Raw genomic sequence first — 26,184 nt, forward strand, 5'->3', positions numbered from 1 at the left:
TGTATTTTTTATGTATTTTGCAACACTTTTTTGTTTGTTTCGCGAAACAGTTAACCAGAGCTCTGAGATTGCGCTAACCTGATGCTCTTTAACTTCAATTATGCTCAAGCAATCGCGTTTACTTTGCGCGTAACTGTTAGCAATTCACTTGTAATTTCGCCCAATATGTTTAAATAATGTGATGGTAAATTCTAGCGTTTCAAAAACGCTACGATTTATCATCACCAAAAATTAAGGCAACCTTCATTCATCAGTTTAAAAAAACTTGACGCATAGGTACCTTTATTTCGCTGCAGATTCAGCGCTAATCGAAGTGCCTCGAGCCGCCAACGACACAGCTCAGTTTTTTCAATGAAGTGACATTTCCACCTCTTAGCCAGTAGCCATGCTTGCCCATCAGCATTATGGTTGATTAGCTTAGAGCACAAGGATTATGGGTTCTACCATTCTTTTCAAGAGGGGTAATCCTTTGGCTATTCATTGTTTGCAAATTGTGCCAACAAAATTTAAAATGCAATGCTTAATTGCTGATATATACTAAGGGTCTAATTAGTAGCAGAAACAGTTACTTTCTTATGTCATATTACAGAATATTTAAGACCGCAGTCACAATATTGCATACACTTCTTGCAATAGCGTTTCAGGAAGGATACAAATAGGTATGAAACTGTTCAAAAGAGAACTACTAAAATAGTGCATTTAAACAACAGTGCATTAAAACAACAGTGCATTAAAACAACAGTGATAAAGAAAATGTTTTGGGCATATCATGGAGATGAGTGATATCATAAAATCATTGATATAAAGTGTGTTAAGGGAAAGCTCAGACCATTAGGTCATGTTTTAAATCGGATAATATATTAAAAGGTAGTAGATGCTTTGAATAGATTACATCTATGAATTACATCTGCTAAAATAGTTGACTGTTTCTTCCAATTACAATTAGAAGAGCTAATTATAGCTAGTTATACTTTCCTCATTTGAAAGAGGAGTCTCTTTCTTTATGAAGATTTGACTTGAGTGTCCCTTTATTCTTTATTATACTTTTTTATCTTTGTAATTACCACTATCATGCTCCACTGGAGTGAGCACAGTTATATATATATATATATATATATATATATATATATATATATATATATATATATATATATATATATATATATATATATATATATATATATAGCACTGTCTGACTGTTGTGCAAGATTTAAAAAGCTAATAAAAAGCACTGAGATAAGACACGGCCAGCAGGGTTTAGAAACAGCCAAAATTAGAGGTTATAAAGTATATTAATATAACAATATTGGTTATGCAAAGCTGGGGAATGGGTAGTAAAGGCGTTATCTATCTTTGTAAACAATAAAAAAACTGTTAGACTGTCCCTTTTCTCTTGAATCTTTTTAAAGTTTTCATTTGTTCATATGTTAGAGTGGATTATTTTATAGAGGGTGTATATTTTTTTCCTTGTATTTGTTTGTTCTATAAGGTTTTGAATGCATCTTTGTGATGCTGGTCTCCTTGATATTGGAACATGTTCTGTGTGCAGAGAAATTAACAGTTGCAAAATAGAAGTGACTACATTGATTTCAGTGAAGCTTAAAGGGACATGAAACCTAAAAAAAATTCTTTCATGATTCAGATAGAGCGTACAGTTTCATTTTTATTATCTAATTTGCTTAATTCTCATGTATCCTTTGATGAAAAGCAAACCTAGTTAAAGGGACACTCAAGTCAAAATAAACTTTTATGATTCAGAAAGAGCATGCAATTTTAAGACACTTTCCAATTTACTTCTATTATCAAATTCTTTTTATATTTATACTTTCTGTGGAACAAGATCCTACTGAGCATGTGCACAAGCTCACAGGGTATACGTATACTAGTCTATGATTGGCTGATGTCTGTCACATGATACAGTGGGCCGGAAAATACGGGAAAAAATTAATTTGACAGTCAAAATTCTACTGCTTTTGTGAAATTCCAAATAGGTGTTATTGCATTGTCTGTTTCTGATACACTTATCATGCAATTCTAATGCATCGAGTGGTCCTTTAAGCTTAGGAACAGAGAGCGAGCTGTTGATTGTTGGCTGCACATATATGCCTCTTGTCATTGGCTTGCTGATGGTGTCAGGAAGTTGTTTTAAAATGTATGCTCTATCTGAATCATAAAATAAAATGTCCCTTTAACTTTTCTCTCCCAGCTCTAATGAGGAGTGTGTACAAATATTTCTGAATACTACAATTTTTTTAAGAATAAACACGTTTTATTGAATCTAGGCCTGGGTGTTTAAACCATTTGCAGGAATTAAACACAGAGTTGCAAAAGGAGTAATGATGCAATAATAAACTTGCAGTAATAATAGCAATAGTGTTTTGGTAAATGTGTTTTATTCTTTTTCACTCTGTGCATTTTCATTTGATCGTGTTTATAAACATGTTTCCAAAGTGCTTGGGCTCGCTTGTGACAATGGATTGTTTAATTTTAGCCGTAACACTAATTTTAGAACAATAATAAAAAATAAAAAAACATCTAAAATTCTCACTAAAAACAAGAAGTGTAACATGTTTATACTGGAAACAAAAAGAAGGAAGTTAGCTCAGTCACACAGTGTAGGTATTTAGCTCAGTCACAGTGTAGGTATTGTTCATATGAATAATGAAAGATGAACATATCAGAGGCAAGAAATACAGAAGGGTTATTTTATTATTAAACTTCACACTAGAGAGCAAAACCATTTTGTGTTTCAGAGCAATTAGATGGGAATGAATTGCTGCCGTTATCGCCTCTTCCTCCCGCCATGGAGGAGGATCCGTTAGAGAGTCTTCTTCATGAGGAAAATCTTCCTCTTAACGAGGATGGGAAGAAAAATTCTGAGGACCTGCAGAGGTTGTGGAGAAAAGCAATTCATCAGCAAATCTTACTACTGAGGATGGAAAAGGAGAATCAGAAGCTGGAGGGTGAGTAGTCCCACAACTGTTACTGCGCTGTAGTCTTATAAAGCTGCTTATAATACTGTGCTTCCAAGATTAAACTTAAACTGTAACTCCACATAATAATAGGTTACAAGTGGAGCGCAATCAATAGCGCAGGTGGCATTATCTCTTGTGGGATATTGCTCGGCTAATAACACACAATCTGGTATTACAAGTGGATGATTAAATAATTTAATTTAAGCATACTGAAACTTTTTAGCGCGCTCTATACGTTTAATGGATGTATAAATTAGCGCACTCATAGTGCTCATATAAGTGTTGTGCTCAAACCCAATCTAAAATACCGCTGTAAAATTTAGTGCTTTTTATATTGTAAAATATTATTATTAATAGTATAGCGTAGGACTACATGAAGAACTCCACTACTTTCCTACCATTTGCTTAGCACTCACTTGACTGTGCATTACCATAGAAGTCTGTTATGTGATGAATTTAGCGCACCTGCACTATCCGATATGCACATGTTAGTGTGCTCTAGACTATCACTCAAGTGATAAAAAATAATCATGGAGTTTAAAAAGAGAAACACTATTGATTGCACTTGAGCGAGAGCCGAAACTGCGCTAGAATATTTAGTGCGACTTGAGACCTGAGGTTTAAGGGTTCATTTTTTTCACAAAACACATCCAAAACATATTAAAATCAAGTATTACACTCCTATATACCCTTTTTTTTTTAAAAAAATAAAATATATATATATTTTAATATTTTTAAAAAAGGTTTTAAAAGGGTTAAACATGGATATGGTATATGGCAAAGTATTTGACTGGAAAGGGCTCCAAAGTGTGTGTATGCATGTATGTAAGTATGTATGTGTGTGTGTATATGTATATCTATACTATAATTGTGTTTGTAATGTCCGTCGCTGTCGGCAATTGCGCACGCATCCTCAAAGGAATGTTGGATGTGCGCGCAGCCGCCTCCCGACGACAGACAACTTCAGGAGCTCCAACTCTCAGCTGTAACATAACAGCTGAGAGCTGGAGCTTCTGAAGCTTCAGGCATCCACCGCATATGGAGCCGGAACGTGTTTGGTGCTCCGCCTCCATATGAGGCCAGATGCCTGATAGTTACAGACGGTGACACTGTGTGTGTCACCGTCTGTAACGATCTTCTGCTGGTGGAGGTGTGGGCAAACTGACCTGGCATGGACAACCGTGCGTGAAGGGTGCAGGGCCGGCCGGGCGTGATGGGGGCGGGTCGGGGCATGATGGATGCGGAGCTGGGGTGTGATGGAGGAGGAGCCAGGGTGTGGTGGTGGCGGGGCCAGGCAGGAGCGGCCGTGGCTGTCTGTGTGAGAGTGCACAAGAGGGGTGAGAGAGAGCAAAAGAGGGGAGAGATAGAGAAGAATGAGAGAGAGCAAAAGAGAAGGTGGGAGAAAGGAAAAGAGAGGGGGAGAGAGCAAAAGAGGAGGTGGGGGGAGGAAAAGCATAAGAGAGGGGAGAGAGCAAATAAGAGCAGGAGAGAGAGCAAAAGAGAGGGAAGAGAGAGCAAACAAGAGGGGGGAGAGAGAGCAAAAAAGAGGGGAGAGAGAGAGCAAAAAAGAGGGGAGAGAGAGAGCAAAAGAGAGGGGGGAGAAAGAGCAAATGAGAGGGGAGAGAGAGAGAGCAAAGAGAGGGGAGAGAGCAAATGAGAGGGGTAGGGAGAGCAAATAGAGGGGGGAGAGAGAGTGCAAAAGAGAGGGGGGAGAGAGAGCGCAAAAGAGAGGGGGAGAGAAAACAAAAGAGAGAGCAAAAGAGAGGGGGAAGAGAGCAAAAGAGAGGGGGAGAGAGAGCAAAAGAGAGGGGGAGAGAGAGCAAAAGGAGGGGGGAGGGAGAGTAAAAGAGAGGGGGAGAGAGAGCAAAAGAGAGGGGAGAGAGAGAGAGCAATAGAGAGGGGGAGAGATAGAGCAAAAGAGAGGGGGGGGGGAGAGAGCAAAAGGGGTGGTGAAAGAATCCACCTGGATGCAGCTCCTTTCACCACCCTGCCATTTTTGGAATCCACCTGGATTCCCTTTCGAAAATGGCAGGGTGGCTCTGTCACCACAAAAGACTGCCCGCTGGGCAGGCTTTCCCACTTATTTATATAAAAGAAGAGTTACAAAATAGGTTGTTTCTACATATGTAGTTTAAACAAAAATTAAACGGCCCTTTGGGCAGGCTTATCGACTAGTATAGATATATTGTTTAATTATGTGTATGTGTGTATAAATATGTCTATATATGTTTATTTATGTGTTTATATATGTAAATATGTATGTGCACAGATACATAAATATATACCTATATATATATATATATATATATATATATATATATATATATACACACACATACATACACATTTTTGAGCCCTTCCCAGTCAAATACCTTGAAACATGTAATATCATTTTTAATGTATTTTTAAATGAAATACTTGAAATTCCTATGTTCTTCACTTAGAAAAAAAGTTATTTCTGTATATATCTATATATAATATAGATCTATTTTATATGTATGTATTTATTTATATAGCTATAATGGGTATAGATATATATTTTTAAAAACAAATTGTATACTGTATATATGTTTAAAAAGGAAAAGAATAGGCCCCTTTAAATGACCACTACAACTTTCCCTCACTTAGTGCTACATTTTTTAATACAATACCTAAAGTTAGAAGGGCACAGCTCCTCATTGCATACAACCCCCGAATTTGTGATTGAGTAGAAAAGGTTTAAAAGAAGTTTGCTATTGATAGATATTACACTAATAAACATGGGAGTTATGCCATCCCCTTTTCTAACCTAGTATACCTTATATACATATCTTAAAGCTCATGTAGTTATACAAAATGCAGCATTATATTAACTTTATTTGCAATAATCCTTCATTCACCCATTTCAGTGAATATTCTAGCGGAACAAACCCGCTGCTCTGTCTTTATTGATACAAGTTGTCATAATATAGTCATGATTAATTGAGTCTATTAAACTTATTAGGCAACTAATTAAGAACATATAAGATTGTCTATAAATTGTAAACAGTTATTCTACTCGAAATAGAGACATCGGGGGGTAGTTATCAAGCCGTCTACTTTACCTGCCTTCGCCGGTCCAATACGCCCGCCTAAGCTCGCCTACCATCGCCGCCGCGGACCTTCAAAATTTCGCCTAAGTTATCAAAAAAGCTGTCAAAAAGCCGCGCACCAAGTACGAGGCGATGAGCAGCGGACTGTGATAGTTATCACTCATCCGATCTCGCTGCTCTTCGGCTTTTTGACAGCTTTATTGCTAGCCTGTCACTAAGCACCCACACTAAACTACACTGTTCTACCCCCTATACCGGCGCCCCCGGAGCCCCCCGCAACTCAATAAAGTTATTAACCCCTAAACCACCGCTCCTAGACCCCGCCGCAACTCTTATAAATGTATTAACCCCTAAACCGCCGCTCCCGGACACCGCCGCCACCTATATTCTACCTAGTAACCCCTATCATGCCCCCCCTATACCGCCGCCACCTATAATAAAGTTATTAACCCCTATCCTGCCGATCCCGTACCCCGCCACAACTAAATAAATTGTTTAACCCCTAAACCACCGCTCCCGGACCCCACCGCAACTAAATAAATAGTTTAACCCCTAAACCGCCGCTCCCGGACCCCGACGCAACCTATATTAAACTTATTAACCCCTAATCTGCCCCCCCTACACCGTCGCCACCTATAATAAATTTATTAACCCCTATCCTGCCCCCCTACACCGCCGCGACTGTAATAAAATTATTAACCCCTAAACCTCTGCGTCGGCTTGTCTGAAGATGGCTCCGCTCCGCTCCGGATGGATGAAGATTGAAGACGCCGCCTGGATGAAGACTTCTATCGGATGGAAGACGTCTTCAGCGCCGCCTGGATGATGACTTCTGCCGCTCCAGATCTCCTCTTTGGTTCCATCGGTGGGTCGGCTGGCTGAAGACGACTCAAGGTAGGATGATCTTCAGGGGGGTAGTGTTAGGTTTATTTAAGGGGGGTTTGGGTTAGATTAGGGGTATGTGGGTGGTGGGTTTTAATGTTGGGGGGTTGTATTTTTTTTTTACAGGCAAAAGAGCAGAATTCTTTGGGGCATGCCCCGCAAAAGGCCCTTTTAAGGGCTGGTAAGGTAAAAGAGCTGGTAACTTTTTAATTTAGAATAGGGTAGGGCATTTTTTTATTTTGGGGGGCTTTGTTATTTTATTAGGGGGCTTAGATTAGGTGTAAGTAGCTTAAAATTGTTGTAATATTTTTTAAATGTTTGTAACTTCTTTTTTTTATTTTTTGTAACTTAGCTTTTTTTATTTTTTGTACTTTAGTTAGTTTATTTAATTTAATTGCAGTTATTTGTAGGTAATTTATTTAATTAATTTAATGATAGTAGTGTAGTGTTAGCTTTAATTGTAACTTAGGTTAGGATTTATTTTACAGGTAATTTTGTATTTCTTTTAGCTAGGTAGTTATTAAATAGTTAATAACTATTTAATAACTATTCTAACTAGCTAAAATAAATACAAAGTTACCTGTAAAATAAATATAAATCCTAAAATAGCTACAATATAATTATTATTTATATTGTAGCTATCTTAGGGTTTATTTTACAGGTAAGTATTTAATTTTAAATAGGAATAATTTATTTAAGTATAGTGTAGTGTTAGGTGTAATTGTAACTCAGGTTAGGTTTTATTTTACAGGTAAATTTCTCTTTATTTTAGCTAGGTAGCTATTAAATAGTTAATAACTATTTAATAGCTATTGTACCTAGTTAAAATAAATTGGAAGATGCCTGTAAAATAAAAATAAATCCTAAAATAGCTACAATATAATTATTATTTATATTGTAGCTATCTTAGGGTTTATTTTAAAGGTAAGTATTTAGTTTTAAATAGGATTAATTTATTTAATAAGAGAAATATTATTTAGATTTATTTAATTAATATTTAAGTTAGGGGGGTTAGGGTTAGTGTTAGACTTAGGTTTAGGGGTTAATAATTTTATTACAGTGGCGGCGGTGTAGGGGGGGCAGGATAGGGGTTAATAAACTTATTATAGGTGGCGACGGGGTAGGGGGGGCAGATTAGGGGTTAATAAGTTTAATATAGGTTGCGGCGGGGTCCAGGAGCGGCGGTTTAGGGGTTAAACTATTTATTTATTTGCCGCGAGGTCCGGGATCCGCAGGATAGGGGTTAATAACTTTATTATAGGTGGCAACGGTATAGGGGGGGCAGGATAGGGGTTAATAGGTATAATGTAGGTGGCGGCGGGGTCCGGGTGTGGCGGTTTAGGGGTTAATACATATATTATAGTTGCGGCGGGGACCAGGAGCGGCGGTTTAGGGGTTAACATATTTAGTATAGCTTGCGGCGGGGTCCGGGAGTGGCAGTTTAGGGGTTAACATATTTATTATAGTAGCGGTGGGCTCCGGGATCGGCGGTTTAGGGGGTAATAACTTTATTTAGTTGCGGCGGTGTAGGGGGGGACAGATTAGGGGTGTTTAGACTTGGGGTACATGTTAGGGTGTTAGGTGTAGACAGCTCCCATAGGAATCAATGGGATGTCTGGCAGCAGCGAACATGAACTTTCGCTATGGTTAGACTCCCATTGATTCCTATGGGATCCGCTGCCTCCAGGGCAGCGGTTTGAAAACCAGGTACGCTGGGCCGGAAAAGTGCCGAGCGTACCTGCTAGTTTTTTGATAACTAGCCAAAGTAGTCGGATTGTGCCGCAATTGTGTGCGGAACATCTGGAGTGACTTAAGAATCGATCTGTGTCGGACTGAGTCCGGCGGATCGAAGCTTACGTCATAAAATTCTACTTTTGCCTGTATCTAGGGCTTGATAACTTAGGCGAATCAGCCTCGCCACAAATACGCTGCGGAATTCCAGCGTGTTTGAGGTTGACGGCTTGATAACTAGGCCCCATCATATCATTGTAAATTCACTCCAGTCAAGGTTTTGATGTCTCGAATCTGGTATAATTAGCCAGACTAGTTCCATATAAATGGCAAATGACTCTCACATAGTATTACCTCAATAGTTACAACTCATTTTCATTCCCTTCTTACTCGAACAATTTCAACTTCTCATTCTACATAATTTTTTGTAAGATATCACCCTACAAGGCAATTCAATTCATCAGGGAGTAAAGTCTATTTTTATAACTTCAGAAAAAGAGGTCTCATAACATTTTATGCACTTTTATGTATAGATCTTTGAGGCTGCAGGACTTGTAATGCTGTTTGTACTTTTTATTTGGTGTCTCCAGATTTGTTAAACAGAAAAATATATGTGAGAAACGATGCTCAGCTTTACTTCTTATTTAATTTGACATATCCTTTATAACATGCTTATGTGATTTGTAAGTTATATCTATGTTAAATCTTTGATTTAAAAAGAAAAAGAAAATTTTCTTCTATTTGAAGATCATAGGAATGTAAAGTATTGCTAACAGACCTTCGCCTTTAGCACAGCTGATCTAGCGCAGTGTCGGGTAATCACGCAAGCAATATCTAATAAGCGCTCAACCTGGGAACGAACAATAGCATAATAGCTTGTTCTATGGCTCGTTACCACCCAAGAAGCAGCCTCTTTTTGCTCAATATGTGCCTTTCACAGAGAAGAACTTTCCTGTAGCATATCAGTCTGTTCGTGACCTCACAGTACAGTCCAGCCCCGAAATACCAGGCAATCCCTCTCTGAACAAGAGAAACGGCAAAACCCCAGACGTACGTTTCGGCCTATTGTGGGCCTCGTCAGTGAGGTGCAGCCATATCCCTCTAGGCACACTGAGCAACGGGTCCACGTCTGGATTCCCACATCACACTTAGGGAGACTTCCCTAAGTGTCATAATTTGCATAAATAAAAAGAGAGAAGCGCTCAACCTGGGAACGAACAATAGCATAATAGCTTGTTCTATGGCTAGTTACCACCCTAGAAGCAGCCTCTTTTTGCTCAATATGTGCCTTTCACAGAGAAGAACTTTCCTGTAGCATATCAGTCTGTTCCTGACCTCACAGTACAGTCCAGCCCCGAAATACCAGGCAATCCCCCTCTGAACAAGAGAAACGGCAAAACCCCAGACGTACGTTTCTTCCTATTGTGGGCCTCGTCAGTGAGGTGCAGCAATATCCCTCTAGGCACACTGAGCAACGGGTCCACGTCTGGATTCCCGCATCACACTTAGGGAGACTTCCCTAAGTGTCATAATTTGCATAAATAAAAAGAGAGAAGCGCTCAACCTGGGAACGAACAATAGCATAATAGCTTGTTCTATGGCTGGTTACCACCCTAGAAGCAGCCTCTTTTTGCTCAATATGTGCCTTTCACAGAGAAGAACTTTCCTGTAGCATATCAGTCTGATCCTGACCTCACAGTACAGTCCAGCCCCGAAATACCAGGCAATCCCTCTCTGAACAAGAGAAACAGCAAAACCCCAGACGTACGTTTCGGCCTATTGTGGGCCTCGTCAGTGAGGTGCAGCCATATCCCTCTAGGCACACTGAGCAACGGGTCCACGTCTGGATTCCCGCATCACACTTAGGGAGGCTTCCCTAAGTGTCATAATTTGCATAAATAAAAAGGGAGAAGCGCTCAACCTGGGAACGAACAATAGCATAATAGCTTGTTCTATGGCTAGTTACCACCCTAGAAGCAGACTCTTTTTGCTCAACATGTGCCTTTCACAGAGAAGAACTTTCCTGTAGCATATCAGTCTGATCCTGACCTCACAGTACAGTCCAGCCCCGAAATATCAGGCAATCCCTCTCTGAACAAGAGAAACAGCAAAACCCCAGACGTACGTTTCGGCCTATTGTGGGCCTCGTCAGTGAGGTGCAGCCATATCCCTCTAGGCACACTGAGCAATGGGTCCACATCTGGATTCCCGCATCACACTTAGGGAGACTTCCCTAAGTGTCATAATTTGCATAAATAAAAAGAGAGAAGCGCTCAACCTGGGAACGAACAATAGCATAATAGCTTGTTCTATGGCTGGATCAGACTGATATGCTTCAGGAAAGTTTTTCTCTGTGAAAGGCACATGTTGAGCAAAAAGAGGCTGCTTCTTGGGTGGTAGCTAGCCATAGAACAAGCTATTATGCTATTGTTCGTTTCCAGGTTGAGCGCTTCTCTCTTTTTATTTATGCAAATTTCTTCAGAAGGCATTGCCCCAGTCACAATATCTGAAGTTAGCGGGCCAGAGTCTTATACTTGCGCTCTATTTTTTTACTTTCAACTTGTAATATGTGCTAAATTACACTTAAAGGCTTTTTTGCTACTCATAATTATTTTTAGCAAATTCAAATGTTTGTTGCTTTAAACCAGTGGTCACCAACCAGTGGCCCATGGACCACTGGTGGTCCACGAGAAGATGTTGGTGGTCCTTGACACCATCAAGCAGGAATTAATCTCTTTTGATGGTGTCACCCCCGTCACGCCGCAACTCCCTACAGTGCCTGGCTGGACATTAGTGAAAACCGACGGAGGAGGAGTTAAATTACAATCTCCATACTCATGTTGCGTAGTACTGTGCAACTTGCGTAGCTAGATTGTATTTTTAACTCCTCCCGCCCGGCGCACTGCTAAGAGGAATATGCTTCCATTCTAAAGCCAGCAGAGGTTGGTATAGTCTTGACTTGAAATAGTGGAATTAAAGTATATAAAAAAAGAAAATCTTAGAAATATGGCTTGTGGACTCTTGCCGAAATTTTTAAATTTTTGTAAGTCTGCTATTAGGTAAGCAGGCTGGAAAAAAAAAAAAAAAAAAAAAAAAAAAAAAAAAAATTAAATGAAATATAAGAGAGACATTTTTTTTTTTATTTTCTTCCCTTTACCTGTCTCTTTGTAATAGTTTTCCTAATTCCTTCAGATGGACTGACATCACTGTTTTTTTTCCTCCCCTCCATCTTTTTTTTTCCATTAATTAAATATTAATTATTTTTCATTCTAATAATTTTCCCACACACAAAGCCATTCCACCTGAATTCCAGTAATTACCATCCAGCAGATCAGCCATACCCCACCAGTATTATAGTAATTGCCAGTATCATCAGTCATGGTTAGCTCACATCTATATTGAGAGCTTTCTGATATAAACTTAATTTATGACTCCAATGTCTGTCCATGATCATAAGTAGTTTTGAATAATTCCTAACTGGGGAGGTAACTTGGAAGTCTTATGGTCCTTTTAAACATAATTCTTTTTTCCCCACTTTCTGCCTCTCTGTTTCCAGCTCAAAAGTTGGCACTCACCCTTCTTCTGTCATTTGGAAGTATTCTCTCAGTTCTGTCATTCAATTAGTTAATTCCAAAAAAGTGTAAATATATACATAATGTAAACTTAACTATGGTTATACTAGTTATTTACAGTGTATGTATGTGTATATATATACTGTGTATATATATATATTTATATATATATATATATATATATATATATATATATATATATATATATATATATATATATATATATATATATATATATATAAATACACACATATTATAGAGGTATGCACCTTTTTAAAAAAAATCAAGTTAGTGGTCCACGGGATTCAAAATTGTGAGTTTAGTTGTCCCTGAGGTCCGAAAGGTTGCAACCCCTGCTTTAAACAATAGTTAATTCTAAAACCAGCCTTTATTTTATGGAAAATAACTCACGTGGGGTTCTTCCAACAACAGTTTTTATCTTCTTTAGATTAATTATATATTTCTAGCAAATAATCCTGCTCCAATTACCCATAATATTTAGATACAACACGGATGAAAATTAAATCTAAGTATATCTGAGGTTTATGAAGAGGCTTGATATAGTCAGAGAGACCTTCCATGTATATATGAATAAGTTGGTAAATATATATATGAATATATATGGTTGCACAATGAGATATATTAGTTTTGTGTGGGTGTATGTGTGCGTGAACATGTGTGTGTGTGTATATATATATATATATATATATATATAAAATCAAAGTTTGGTTTAGCACACATTATAAAATTGTTAAATACATCTTTGGGAGTGCAGCCAATGAGATCAAATGGATACACAAAACAGGTGGCCAACATCCACTTTCAAATTAACAAAACAGTTTTAAATTCTTCAAAAATTGCCTGCCCTCTCTCTCTCTGTCCTCTCTCTTTTGTGCTCTCTCTCTGTCCCCCTCTCTTTTTTTTGCTCTCTCTCTCTTTCTCTCTCTCTCTGCCCTCTCTCTTTTGTGCTCTCTCGCTCTCTCTGCCCCCTCTTGTATGTGCTCTCTCTCTCTGTTCCCCTCTCTTTTGTGTTCTCTCTCTCTCCCTCTCTTTTGTGTTCTCTCTCTCTCCCCCTCTCTTTTTTGCTCTCTCTCTCCCTCTCTCTTTTGTGCTCTCTCTCTATCCCCCTCTCTTTTGTGCTTTCTGTCTCCCCTCCCTCTATTTTGTTTTTTCTGTCTCTCCCCCTCTCTTTTGTGCTCTCTTTCTTCCCCCCTCTCTTGTGTGCTCTTTCTCCCCCTCTCTTTTGTGCTCTTTCTCCCCCTCTCTTGTGTGCTCTTTCTCCCCCTCTCTTTTGTGCTCCTTCTCCCCCTCTCTTTAGTGCTCTTTCTCCCCCTCTCTTGTGTGCTCTTTCTCCCACTCTCTTTTGTGCTCTTTCTCCCCCCTCTCTTTTGTGCTCCTTCTCCCCCTCTCTTTTGTGCTCCTTCTCCCCCTCTCTTTTGTGCTCTTTCTCCCCCCTCTCTTTTGTGCTCCTTCTCCCCCTCTCTTTTGTGCTCCTTCTCCCCCTCTCTTTTGTGCTCTTTCTCCCCCTCTCTTGTGTGCTCTTTCTCCCCCTCTCTTTTGTGCTCTTTCTCCCCCCTCTCTTTTGTGCTCCTTCTCCCCCTCTCTTTTGTGCTCCTTCTCCCCCTCTCTTGTGTGCTCTTTCTCCCCCTCTCTTGTGTGCTCTTTCTCCCCCTCTCTTGTGTGCTCTTTCTCCCCCTCTCTTGTGTGCTCTTTCTCCCCCTCTCTTTTGTGCTCTTTCTCCCCCCTCTCTTTTGTGCTCTTTCTCCCCCCTCTCTTTTGTGCTCTTTCTCCCCCCTCTCTTTAGTGCTCTTTCTCCCCCGTCTCTGTAGTGCTCTTGCTCTTTCTCCCCCTCTCTTTTGTGCTCTTTCTCCCCCCTCTTTTGCTCTCTTTCGTCCCTCTCCTTTGCTCTGTCTCCCGCATCTTTTGCGCTCTCTCTATAGACCATGCCCCACTCCGCCCAGTCACACCCCCACCACGCCCGCATCACAACCCCCTCTCTTTTGTGCTCCTCCCCCTCTCTTTTGTGCTCTTTCTCCCCCTTCTCTGTAGTGCTCTTGCTCTTTCTCCCCCTCTCTTTTGTGCTCTTTCTCCCCCCTCTTTTGCTCTCTTTCGTCCCTCTCTTTAGTGCTCTTTCTCCCCCTCTCTTTTGTGCTCTTTCTCCCCCCTCTCTTTTGTGCTCTTTCTCCCCCTCTCTTTTGTGCTCTTTCTCCCCCTCTCTTGTGTGCTCTTTCTCCCCCTCTCTTTTGTGCTCTTTCTCCCCCCCCTCTTTTGTGCTCCTTCTCCCCCTTTCTTGTGTGCTCTTTCTCCCCCTCTCTTGTGTGCTCTTTCTCCCCCTCTCTTTTGTGCTCTTTCTCCCCCTCTCTTGTGTGCTCTTTCTCCCCCTCTCTTTTGTGCTCTTTCTCCCCCCTCTCTTTTGTGATCTTTCTCCCCCTCTCTTTAGTGCTCTTTCTCCCCCCTCTCTTTAGTGCTCTTTCTCCCCCGTCTCTGTAGTGCTCTTGCTCTTTCTCCCCCTCTCTTTTGTGCTCTTTCTCCCCCTTCTTTTGCTCTCTTTCGTCCCTCTCCTTTGCTCTGTCTCCCACATCTTTTGCGCTCTCTCTATAGACCATGCCCGACTCCGCCCAGTCACACCCCCACCACGCCCGCATCACAACCCCCTCTCTTTTGTGCTCCGCCCCCTCTCTTTTGTGCTCCTCCCCCTCTCTTTTGTGCTCTTTCTCCCCCTTCTCTGTAGTGCTCTTGCTCTTTCTCCCCCTCTCTTTTGTGCTCTTTCTCCCCCCTCTTTTGCTCTCTCTCGTCCCTCTCTTTTGCTCTGTCTCCTGCATCTTTTGCGCTCTCTATAGACCACGCCCCACTCTGCCCGGTCACACCCACACCACGCCCGCATCACAACCCACCACGCCCGACCCCATCCACTCTGCCCGGCCATGCCCACTCCCTCCGGACAGCAGATCAGGTTAGTTTGTGTAAGGCCAGGTGTGTTTGTCCTTGCACTGTCTCTACTGTGCATGACAGCTTCGGAAAAACACACATGGCCTTTTATATTATAGAATTGAGATCTTTTAGGTGTCCCAATGTTGATTGTTCCTAACATTCCAATACAGTTGCTAGCTTAGTCCTTTTTTTATTTTACTGTTCAGTTAACCTAATGTTTCTTGTCTTATGCTGCCGAGGAGTGTTCATTTACATCTGTGATTTTCTCTTCAGAAGGTAAGGCTAATTAGCGCAGAGAAAGTGCTACCAATGGTTATTGATTATTTGTATGAAAATTCAAAAATGTAGCACAAATTTGTTACTATGTTAGTTCTAAATCTGATTTAAAAAACCTTGTATGACAACATTTGGCAAAGACTGGGGAAGGTAGTAATAGCTTCTCCTTTACCACTTAGAATAACACAAATCTTTATTTTTATTAAAACCCTTAAGTTGCAGATAGGACAGCAGTACACTGCAACCAAGGACTTAATTTAGAAAACCCAAATTATTTTGAACTATTTCTGTGTTACATTTGTGATATAAGCAGAAGTAAACTGGTTAATCATTGAATTTATAAAGCATAATTATTAATATGTTTGTTTTGTTTTTTTTATACGTTTTTCAGCAAGCCGAGATGAGCTTCAGTCAAGGAAAGAGAAATTGGACTATACTGAAGTTGGTTTATGTTCAAATGAAGTTTCAAATCTTTGGGATAAAAAGTTAAATTGTAGAACCAAAATTCGCTTTGACTTGGAGGAAATCTACGCCGCTCTTAAAGAAGGTTCATTCTCACTCTTACCGTTTAACCAAATTATTTAATATTCACTCTCACATTCTTATCAAGTGATATTTTGTTGCATGGCAGTAATTGGATTATTTATCCTGCATATTGGTGTTTGTATGTTTTTTTATTTTGAGACCAGAATGTACTTAGTAACTAGGTATTAAAGCAACGCATCGGAAATAAAGATTTTTATTTGTTTTTAATATTTCACCTAGGCGTAGCAAAAGGCAAGAGGGGTGAGGTCTGGCAGTTCCTGTCTGTGCAATACCGTCTAAGGCACAGACTTTCAAATAAGCAGCAACCGTCAGATGTGTCGTATAACGAACTTTTGAAGCAACTTACAGCGCAACAACATGCCATTCTTGTTGATCTAGGTGAGTTGTTTAGATAGTAGTGTATATATATATATATATATATTTATATATATATATATAATCTAAACCACTGTAATACATATTAAAACATTGTCTTTTATATGGAACAGAGAAAATTATTGAGTTTCCACATTTGTCTGTTCGTGTGTGTATATATATATATATATATATATATATATGTATATATATATAGAGAGAGATATTATGTATTATTAGTTTGCTTGTATTTGACATTATAAGAGAATTTTCTCTTTGTTCATCAAAATATTGTTATTGCTATGAATGTGGAGGAAACCCCCTGAAACGTAAACCGAATTGTAAAAGTTGTAATAAAATTCTGTCAGTGCAGTATTCTTTATAATTGAGCATGTTTTTTAAAGACACCTAGGAGGTTATTATTATATTAAGAGACTGGGCTGCTGGATCAGATATATTTGCATGTTGTAGTTAGGGCTGCCAGGTGTCTAGTATTTAACCGGGCATAGCAGTGTTATAGCAGGCAGTCTAGTAAATTCTTCACAAAAATACTGGACACTTAAATGTCCAATTTTTTTAGACAGTGAGTATTGTAAAAAGGTCTCCTTTGTCTAAAGACAAATATGAAACAAAAGGAAGTGAGGGGCAATTTAGGGGGTCAAATCCCATTTGTTTATGTTTGTTAGCTCCAACCAAAGAGGTAAAATTATTTATGTTACTGGCAGCTAAGTGATAAAATGATTGCTAAGCTGTGAAAAACATACATTGTGGGATCAAGAATAGGAGCTAAGGTAGAATTTTTGGTGGAGCATTGTGTAACCCCACCTATTATCATACCCAGTCCCCGACTGTCCAGTATTTCTTTCCTTTGACATGGAGAGTCCACAATGTGATTCCAATTACTAGTGGGATATTCAACTCCTGGCCAGCAGGAGGAGGCAAAGAGCACCCCAGCAAAGCTATTAAGTGTAACTTCCCTTACCCATAATCCCCAGTCATTCTCTTTGCCTTTTGTCAATGGAGGATGTGCAAAGTCGGTGTCTGAAGATATTTAATCCTTTCATGGTTACTTTTCCCTGCAAGCAAGGATTGGGGTCTGGCTGTGTCCATGTCAATCTCTTTATTAAGAGTAGTGGTGGCTTTTAGCAGTTAGAAGGCGGAGAGGTAGTCTTTGTTTTACTTCTCACATCTTTGCTACCCCTTTGCAGAAAGCCAGAGTTGGTTACTCTGTTCTTTCTTTTACTACAGGTCCATGACAGGGAGAGAAGTACCTGCCAAACCTCAGTAGCTGTGATCTGCCCTGCAGCTGGATCCACAGGTAAGTGCTTTTGCCTTCTAGGTACTGAAGGACCGAACTTTTGAGGTTAACACCTCAAGTGGAAATATTTTGGGACTTGGTTATCCTTTTAAGTCTAGGATACAATTGTGGGCAACTTTTTTGACTATAGAGGAGCTAGTGACTTCTTAACTCATTCAATTTACAGGCACTTTATAAATGAGAGTTTGAGAGACTTAAGGGGGTGTTTCATTAGTGACATTTCCCTTAATTACTTGCCAAAGGGGTCCTTTTATATTATATTTGGCTCATTTTTATTTATGTGTGTCAAATATTGTTACTGTGCATAGAGTATTTTATTTGGCCGTTTTTTTTCTTAACGTGTGCTTTTAAGCTGTGACTCAGTTAATTATAGGCCGGTCACGTGACTTCTGTTTTCTCCTGTGTATGGAGTGGAGCATCGTGTCTGTGGAGGTGCCGACATCAGACTTTGCTGATCGGAGTGCTTTAAAAGTACGAATCTCTGCTGGAGAGGCTACTCAGATTATCCAGATCCTCTTACTAGTGGGATACTCACTCCGGTAACGGTAGGAGCCTCAGACAGACGTTTAGTTCTCTTGTCTGAGGTTGGGTATTAGAGCCATTTTGATATACATTTTTTGCCTCAAATTAGTCTCTGTATTCAAAGCCTATCATTTTGTTTATTTTTAAGGGTCTTTAAATTTGCTTTGTTTCCCATTAAAAAAAAATTAAGTTGGAATTAATTTCGATAGCTATGGACTCAGAACAGGATCAATACATCTCTATGGATAAAAGTTTATAATGTTTAGAGAACCAAATTATTTTGCATTTGCAATTTCTCTTGCAAGATGTATCGAGTCCACGGATTCATCCAATACTTGTGGGATATTCTCCTTCCCAACAGGAAGTGGCAAAGAGAGCACCCACAGCAGAGCTGTCTATATAGCTCCTCCCCTAACTCCACCCCCCAGTCATTCTCTTTGCCGGCTCTAAGCAATAAGGAAGGGTAAAGTGATTGTGGTGACAAAATGTTAGTTTTTATTTTCTTCAAGCAAGAGTTTGTTATTTTAAATGGTACCGGTGTGTACTATTTACTCTCAAGCAGAAAAGAGATGAAGATTTCTGCCTGGAGGATGATGATCTTAGCATTTGTAACTAAGATCCCCTGCTGTTCCCAAAGAGGCTGAAGAGTACAGGAAACTTCAGTTGAGGAACGGTTTGCATGCTATGCTGCACTGAGGTATGTTCAGTCATTTTTTTCTAGAAAAACTGTGATATTTCAAGAAAAGGCTAACAGTATCCCCATGAGGGGAAGGGTAAGCTGTAATCAGAGACTTATTGTAGTATTACAAGCTTGCATAAGGGCTAAGTTACTTTCTGGTTGACACTTATATTTTTAATAGAGCAAACATTTTTATTGAGAAATATGGAAAAACGTTTTTGGGACTTTTATTTAGAGGGTTCATTTGGCTTATTTTAAGGTTTTATAATCCACATGGCTGTTTTAAACACATTAGTGTGTTACTTTAAGGCCCCACAAACATTGAGTGAGGTGGGTGGGGCCTAATTTCGCGCCTTAGATGCGCAGTTGTTTTTCAATACTGGACAGCAAGCTGCAACACAGGAGGGTCCTGACTCAATTTTGGGGCCAAAACGAAGCCTTGTTCCCTCAGATTCAACCCCTAGGGGCAGGTAGGCGCCACAGCTGAGCTGTGGCAAGGTGCTGACTGTGTATTTTCCATTTTTTGACACTTGTCAATCCGGTTTCGTTATTAAGGGGTTAATTTCTTCTTTTACTGGTGGGGCAACCTTACTAAGGCTTACTGTATATGCTGTAAAAAAAATTAAAAGTTTGCTGCATTTTTAAGCAGTTTTGTAGAACGTGTGCACCTTTTTTTCTCTTAAAGGCACAGTACCGTTTTTTTAAATTGTTGTTTTAAATTGAATAAAGCATTTTCCGAGCTTGCTTGTCTCATTACTAGCCTGTTAAACATGTCTGACATCAAGGAAACTCCTTGTTCAATATGTTTAGAAGCCATTGTGGAACCCCATCTTAGAATGTGTCCCACTTGTACTGATATGTCTATAAATTTTAAAGAGCATATTGTAGCACTTAAAAATGTAGCGCTAGAGGATTCTCAGACAGAAAGAAATGAGGTTATGCCATCTAGTTCTCCCCAAGTGTCACAACCAGTAACGCCCGCACAAGTGATGCCAAGTACCTCTAGTGCGTCTACTTCATTTACCTTACATGACATGGCCGCAGTTATGAATTCTACCCTCACAGAGGTTTTATCTAAACTGCCTGGGTTACAAGGGAAGCGTGATAGCTCTGGGTTAAGAACAAATGCTGAGCTTTCTGACGCTTTAGTAGCCGTATCCAATATACCCTCACAATGTTCTGAAGTAGGGGTACGGGATTTGCTGTCTGAGGGAGAGATTTCTGATTCAGGAAAGATGCTCCCTCAGACAGACTCTGATATGACGACCTTTAAATTTAAGCTAGAACACCTCCGCTTGTTGCTCAGGGAGGTATTAGCGACTCTGGATGATTGTGACCCTATTGTGGTTCCAGAGAAATTGTGTAAAATGGACAAATGCTTAGAGGTTCCTGTTTACACTGATGTTATTCCGGTCCCTAGGAGGATTGCGGACTTTGTTTCTAAGGAGTGGGATAGACCAGGTATTGCGTTCGCTCCCCCTCCTACTTTTAAGAAAATGTTTCCCATATCTAACACCATGCGGGACTCGTGGCAGACGGTCCCTAAGGTGGAGGGAGCTATTTCTACACTGGCTAAGCGTACAACTATACCTATTGAAGACAGTTGTGCTTTCAAAGATCCTATTGATAAAAAAATTAGAGGGTCTCCTAAAGAAAATTTTTGTTCATCAAGGTTTTCTTCTGCAACCTATTGCGTGCATTGTTCCTGTAACTACTGCAGCTGCTTTTTGGTTCGAGGCTCTGGAAGAGGCTCTTCAGGTGGAGACCCTATTAGATGATATTCTGGATAGAATTAAGGCTCTTAAACTGGCTTATTCTCTCATTACAGATGCCGCTTTTCAACTGGCTAAATTAGCGGCAAAAAATTCAGGTTTTGCCATTTTAGCGTGTAGAGCGTTATGGCTTAAGTCCTGGTCAGCTGATGTGTCATCAAAATCAAAGCTTTTGACCATCCCTTTCAAAGGAAAGACCCTATTCGGGCCTGAACTGAAGGAGATTATTTCAGACATCACTGGAGGGAAAGGTCATGCCCTCCCTCAGGATAAAACAAATAAGATGAGGACCAAACAAAATAATTTTAGTTCCTTTAGAAACTTCAAGGGTGGTCCCGCTTCAGCTTCCCCTGCTGCAAAGTAAGAGGGGAATTTTGCTTAATCCAAGTCAGTCTGGAGACCTAACCAGGCTTGGAACAAGGGTAAACAGGCCAAGAAGCCTGCAGCTGCCTCCAAGACAGCATGAAGGGGTAGCCCCCGATCCGGCACCGGATCTAGAAGGGGGCAGACTCTCTCTCTTCACTCAGGCTTGGGCAAGAGATGTTCAGGATTTCTGGGCTTTAGAGATTGTTTCCCAGGGATATCTTCTGGACTTCAAAGATTCCCCCCCCAAGGGGGAGATTTCACCTTTCTCAATTGTATCTGCACATCCCTATTCACAGAGATCATCACCAATTTCTCAGGTTTGCCTTTCTGGACAGACATTACCTGTTCGTGGCCCTTCCCTTCGGGTTGGCCACGGCTCCCAGAATTTTCACAAAAGTGCTAGGGTCCCTTCTGGTGGTTCTAAGACCGCGGGGCATAGCAGTGGCGCCTTATCTAGACGACATCTTAATTCAAGCGTCAACTTTCGAACTAGCCAAGTCTCACACGGACATCGTGTTGGCTTTTCTGAGATCTCATGGGTGGAAGGTAAATATAAAAAAGAGTTCTCTCTCCCCCTCACAAGAGTTTCCTTCCTAGGAACTCTGATAGACTCGGTAGAAATGAAAATATTTCTGACGGAGGACAGGAAATCAAAGCTTGTAACCACCTGCCGAGCTCTTCATTCCATTCCTCGGCCGTCAGTGGCTCAGTGTATGGAGGTAATCGGACTAATGGTAGCGGCAATAGACATAGTTCCGTTTGCTCGCCTACACCTCAGACCACTGCAACTATGCATGCTCGAACAGTGGAATGGGGATTATGCTGATTTATCTCCTCAGATAGATCTGGATCAGGAGACCAGAGATTCTCTTCTCTGGTGGTTGTCACAGGTTCACCTGTCTTGGGGAATTTGTTTCCGCAGACCAGAGTGGGTCATAGTTACGACAGATGCCAGCCTACTGGGCTGGGGTGCAGTCTGGAACTCCCTGAAAGCACATGGGTCATGGTCTCAGGAGGAGACTCTCCTCCCGATAAATATTCTAGAACTGAGAGCGATATTCAATGTGCTTCAGGCGTGGCCTCAGCTGGCTGCGGCCAAATTCCTCAGATTTCAGTCGGACAACATCACGACTTTAGCTTATATCAATCATCAAGGGGGAACACTGAGTTCTCTAGCGATGATAGAGGTTTCCAAAATAATCCGATGGGCAGAGACTCAGTCTTGTCATCTTTCAGCAATCCATATCCCAGGGGTAGAGAACTGGGAGGCGGATTTCCTAAGTTGTCAGACTTTTCATCCGGGGGAGTGGGAGCTCCATCCGGAGGTATTTGCCCAACTGATTCAGCTATGGGGCACACCAGAATTGGGTCTGATGGCGTCTCGTAAGAACGCCAAGCTTCCTTGTTACGGGTCCAGGTCAAGGGATCCCCAGGCAATATTGATAGGTGCTCTAGCAGTGCCCTGGTCCTTCAACCTGGCCTATGTGTTTCCGCCATTCCCTCTCCTTCCTCGTCTGATTGCCAGAATCAAGCAGAGAGAGCTTCAGTGATTTTTATAGCACCTGCGTGGCCACGCAGGACTTGGGATGCAGATCTGGTGGACATGTCATCCGTCCCACCATGGACTCTGCCGCTGAGGCAGGACCTTCTGATTCAAGGTCCATTCAAGCATCCATCTAATTTCTCTGTGTCTGACTGCTTGGAGATTGAACGCTTGATTTTAGCAAAGCGTGGTTTCTCTGAATCGGTCATTGATACCTTGATTCAGGCTCGAAAGCCTGTCACCAGGAAAATCTATCATAAGATATGGAGTAAATATCTTTACTGGTGTGATTCCAAGGGTTACTCATGGCGTAAGATCAGGATTCCTAGGCTATTATCTTTTCTCCAAGAAGGATTGGAGAAGGGATTATCAGCTAGTTCCTTAAAGGGACAAATATCTGCTTTGTCTATCCTTTTACACAAGTGCCTGGCGGATGTTCCAGACATTCAGGCGTTTTGTCAGGCTTTAGTTAGAATCAAGCCTGTGTTTAAACCTGTTGCTCCGCCATGGAGTTTAAATTTAGTTCTTAAAGTTCTTCAAGGGGTTCCGTTTGAACCTATGCATTCCATAGATATTAAGCTTCTATCTTGGAAAGTTCTGTTTTTAGTAGCTATCTCTTCGGCTCGAAGAGTTTCTGAATTATCTGCTTTACAGTGTGACTCACCTTATCTTGTTTTCCATGCTGATAAGGTGGTTTTGCGTACCAAACCTGGATTCCTTCCTAAGGTTGTTTATAATAGGAATATCAATCAGGAAATTGTTGTTCCTTCTCTGTGTCCTAATCCTTCTTCCAAGAAGGAACGTCTGTTGCACAACCTAGATGTGGTTCATGCTTTAAAGTTCTACTTCCAAGCAACTAAGGATTTCCGTCAAACATCTTCATTGTTTGTTGTCTATTCTGGAAAGCGGAGAGGTCAAAAGGCTACGGCCACCTCTCTTTCATTTTGGCTGAAAAGCATCATCCGTTTGGCTTATGAGACTGCTGGCCAGCAGCCTCCTGAAAGGATTACTGCTCACTCTACTAGAGCGGTGGCTTCCACATGGGCTTTTAAAAATGAGGCTTCTGTTGAACAGATTTGTAAGGCGGCGACTTGGTCCTCGCTTCATACTTTTTCCAAATTTTCCAAATTTGATACTTTTGCTCATTTGGAGGCTATTTTTGGGAGAAAGGTTCTACAAGCAGTGGTGCCTTCCATTTAGGTACCTGTCTTGTCCCTCCCTTCATCCGTATCCTAAAGCTTTGGTATTGGTGTCCCACAAGTATTGGATGAATCCGTGGACTCGATACATCTTGCAAGAGTATACCTGATAAATTTCTTTCTCTTGCGATGTATCGAGTCCACGGCCCACCCTGTCTATTTAAGACAGGTAGTATATTTTATTTTAAACTTCAGTCACCTCTGCACCCTATAGTTTCTCCTTTTTTCTTCCTAGCCTTCGGTCGAATGACTGGGGGGTGAAGTTAGGGGAGGCGCTATATAGACAGCTCTGCTGTGGGTGCTCTCTTTGCCACTTCCTGTTGGGAAGGAGAATATCCCGCAAGTATTGGATGAATCCGTGGACTCGATCGATCGCAAGAGAAAGAAATTTATCAGGTAAGCATAAATTTTGTTTTTGTTCCTCATGTTTAGCTAAGACTTTAAAATGTAAGAATAAATGACTCCCTTCTGAGCCAAGTGTCTCTCAGGATACTGCTGTGCATGACATGCCTTAGTTTTCTCCTCAAATATCCCAAGCTTTAGTTGTTTCTCATTCTGTGCCTACTCTTTCTTCACAACCTCCTGGGGGTGTTTATTTACGTGGGGATTTCGCCGCTCAGATTACTTCTGCAGTATCGGAGGCTTTGTCTGCTTTCCCTTCTTCGGGTAAGCGTAAGAGGAAATCTAAACATTTGCCTGCTAGTAAGGTTTCTGACCCTTCTAAGTCTGCATTAGTCAACCTTTTTCAATTGTCTAATGAGGAAAATACTTCAGTAGCTGCTGAAGGTGAAATCTCAGGTGTCTCTGACACTTTAGCAGAAAAATCTTCAGAATCTGAAGAGGTAAATTTTAGATTTAAGCTTCCATTTACTTTGGACGACTCTGAACCTTCGGTTGCTGTCAACCTCATGAAGTCTTCTAAACTGGCTAGAGTTTATGATTCCAATGAATATGTCTGAAATTATAGCTCAGGAATGGGATAAGCCAGGGGTTCCTTTTTCCCCTTCCCCTGTTTTTAAAAAGATGTTTCCTGTTGCTAGAGTCTTACTTAAAAAAGATGTACATACATCAAGGATTGCAGTCGCAACCTGCAGAGAGTATTGCCACTGTTGCAGGAGCAGCATCTTATTGGTGCAATGTCTTGTCTGATCTTATTTCAGAGGAAACTATGGTAGAGAAGATCCAAGATAGGATCAAAGCTCTTAAACTGGCCAATACCTTTATCTGTGTTGCCAACATGCAGATAATTAGACTGGGAGCTAAGATGTCTAGCTTCACTGTGCTAGCCGGCAGAGCTCTGTGGTTAAAATCTTGGTTGACTGATGTTTCTTCAAAGGCAAAGCTTTTGGGTTTACCTTATAAGGGTAAAACTCTGTTTTGACCTGGTCTGGTGGAAATTATTTTAGAGATTACGGGCGGAAAAGGGATCTTTCTTGCCTCAGGACAAGAAAAATAGACCTTGGGGTCGGCAGTCTTCTAATTTTCTTCCTTTCACAACTTTAAGGGACAGAAGTCCTCATATTCCTCCTCCAAACCAGACCAATCCAGGTCCACTTGGAAATCAAGCCAGTCCTGAAACAAGGGAAAGCAAAACAAGAAGCCTTCCACTGACTCTAAATCCGCATGAAGGTTTCACCCCCGATCCAAGTTTGGATCAGGTGGGGGCCAGGCTTTCTCTTTTTCGTCAAGCCTGGATATGCGATGTCCCAGATACATGGCCTGTGGACATAGTATCCCAGGGTTACAGAATAGTATTCAAGTCTTGCCCTCCAAGGGGCAGATTTCTCCTGTCAAGATTATTCTCAAACCAGGTAAAGAGGGAGGCCTTCCTTCCTATCCTCCCTGGGAATTACTGTACCAGTTCCATCTAAAGGAACAAGGTCTAGGATTCTATTCAAATCTATTTGTGGTTCCCAAAAAGGAAGGATCTAAAGTGTCAAGATGGAAACTATTCGTTCATGATGACCATAGACCTGAAGGACGCATAACTTCATGTTCCCATTCACAGGGATCATCCCCAGTTTCTGAGGTTTGACTTTCTGGACAAGCATTTCCAGTTTGTTGCACTTCTGTTTGGCCACGGCCCCCAGAATATTAACAAAGGTTCTGGGGGTGCTATTGCCAGTGGTCAGATCCCAGGGAATAGCTGTGGCGTCTTATCTAGATGACATCTTGGTTCAGGCGTCATCTTTTCAACTAGCAAAATCTCATACAGAGATGTTGTTGTCTTTTCTATGTTTGGTTAACTGCGCCAAGAAACCCTATTAAGCTTATGAAAAAATGTGAGGGACCCCACCCTCTGTGATAATTGGAAGAAAAAGATAAAAACTGGAAAAAAATCCAGAAAAAATCTTTAAATCATAAGCGCTAATACAAGCTTAAAATAGGTGACATACAATACTTAAACAAATGTGTATATATAAAGTAATAAACACTGTGTAAAAAAA

At 40.8% G+C, this 26,184-nt stretch overlaps 1 protein-coding gene across 1 annotated transcript in view; it reads left to right on the forward strand.

The window, feature by feature from the left end:
• TBC1D4 (TBC1 domain family member 4) overlaps nucleotides 1-26,184 on the forward strand; it is a 411,701-nt gene that overhangs the window by 333,230 nt on the left and 52,287 nt on the right. Inside the window, 3 exon segments of the mRNA XM_053707925.1 lie at nucleotides 2,754-2,963; nucleotides 15,830-15,985; nucleotides 16,204-16,362. Of these exon segments, the coding sequence (XP_053563900.1) occupies nucleotides 2,754-2,963; nucleotides 15,830-15,985; nucleotides 16,204-16,362 (525 nt within the window).

The sequence above is a fragment of the Bombina bombina genome, chromosome 3 (genome assembly GCF_027579735.1).
Source record: "Bombina bombina isolate aBomBom1 chromosome 3, aBomBom1.pri, whole genome shotgun sequence".
In the NCBI taxonomy this organism is placed as follows: Eukaryota; Metazoa; Chordata; class Amphibia; order Anura; family Bombinatoridae; genus Bombina; species Bombina bombina.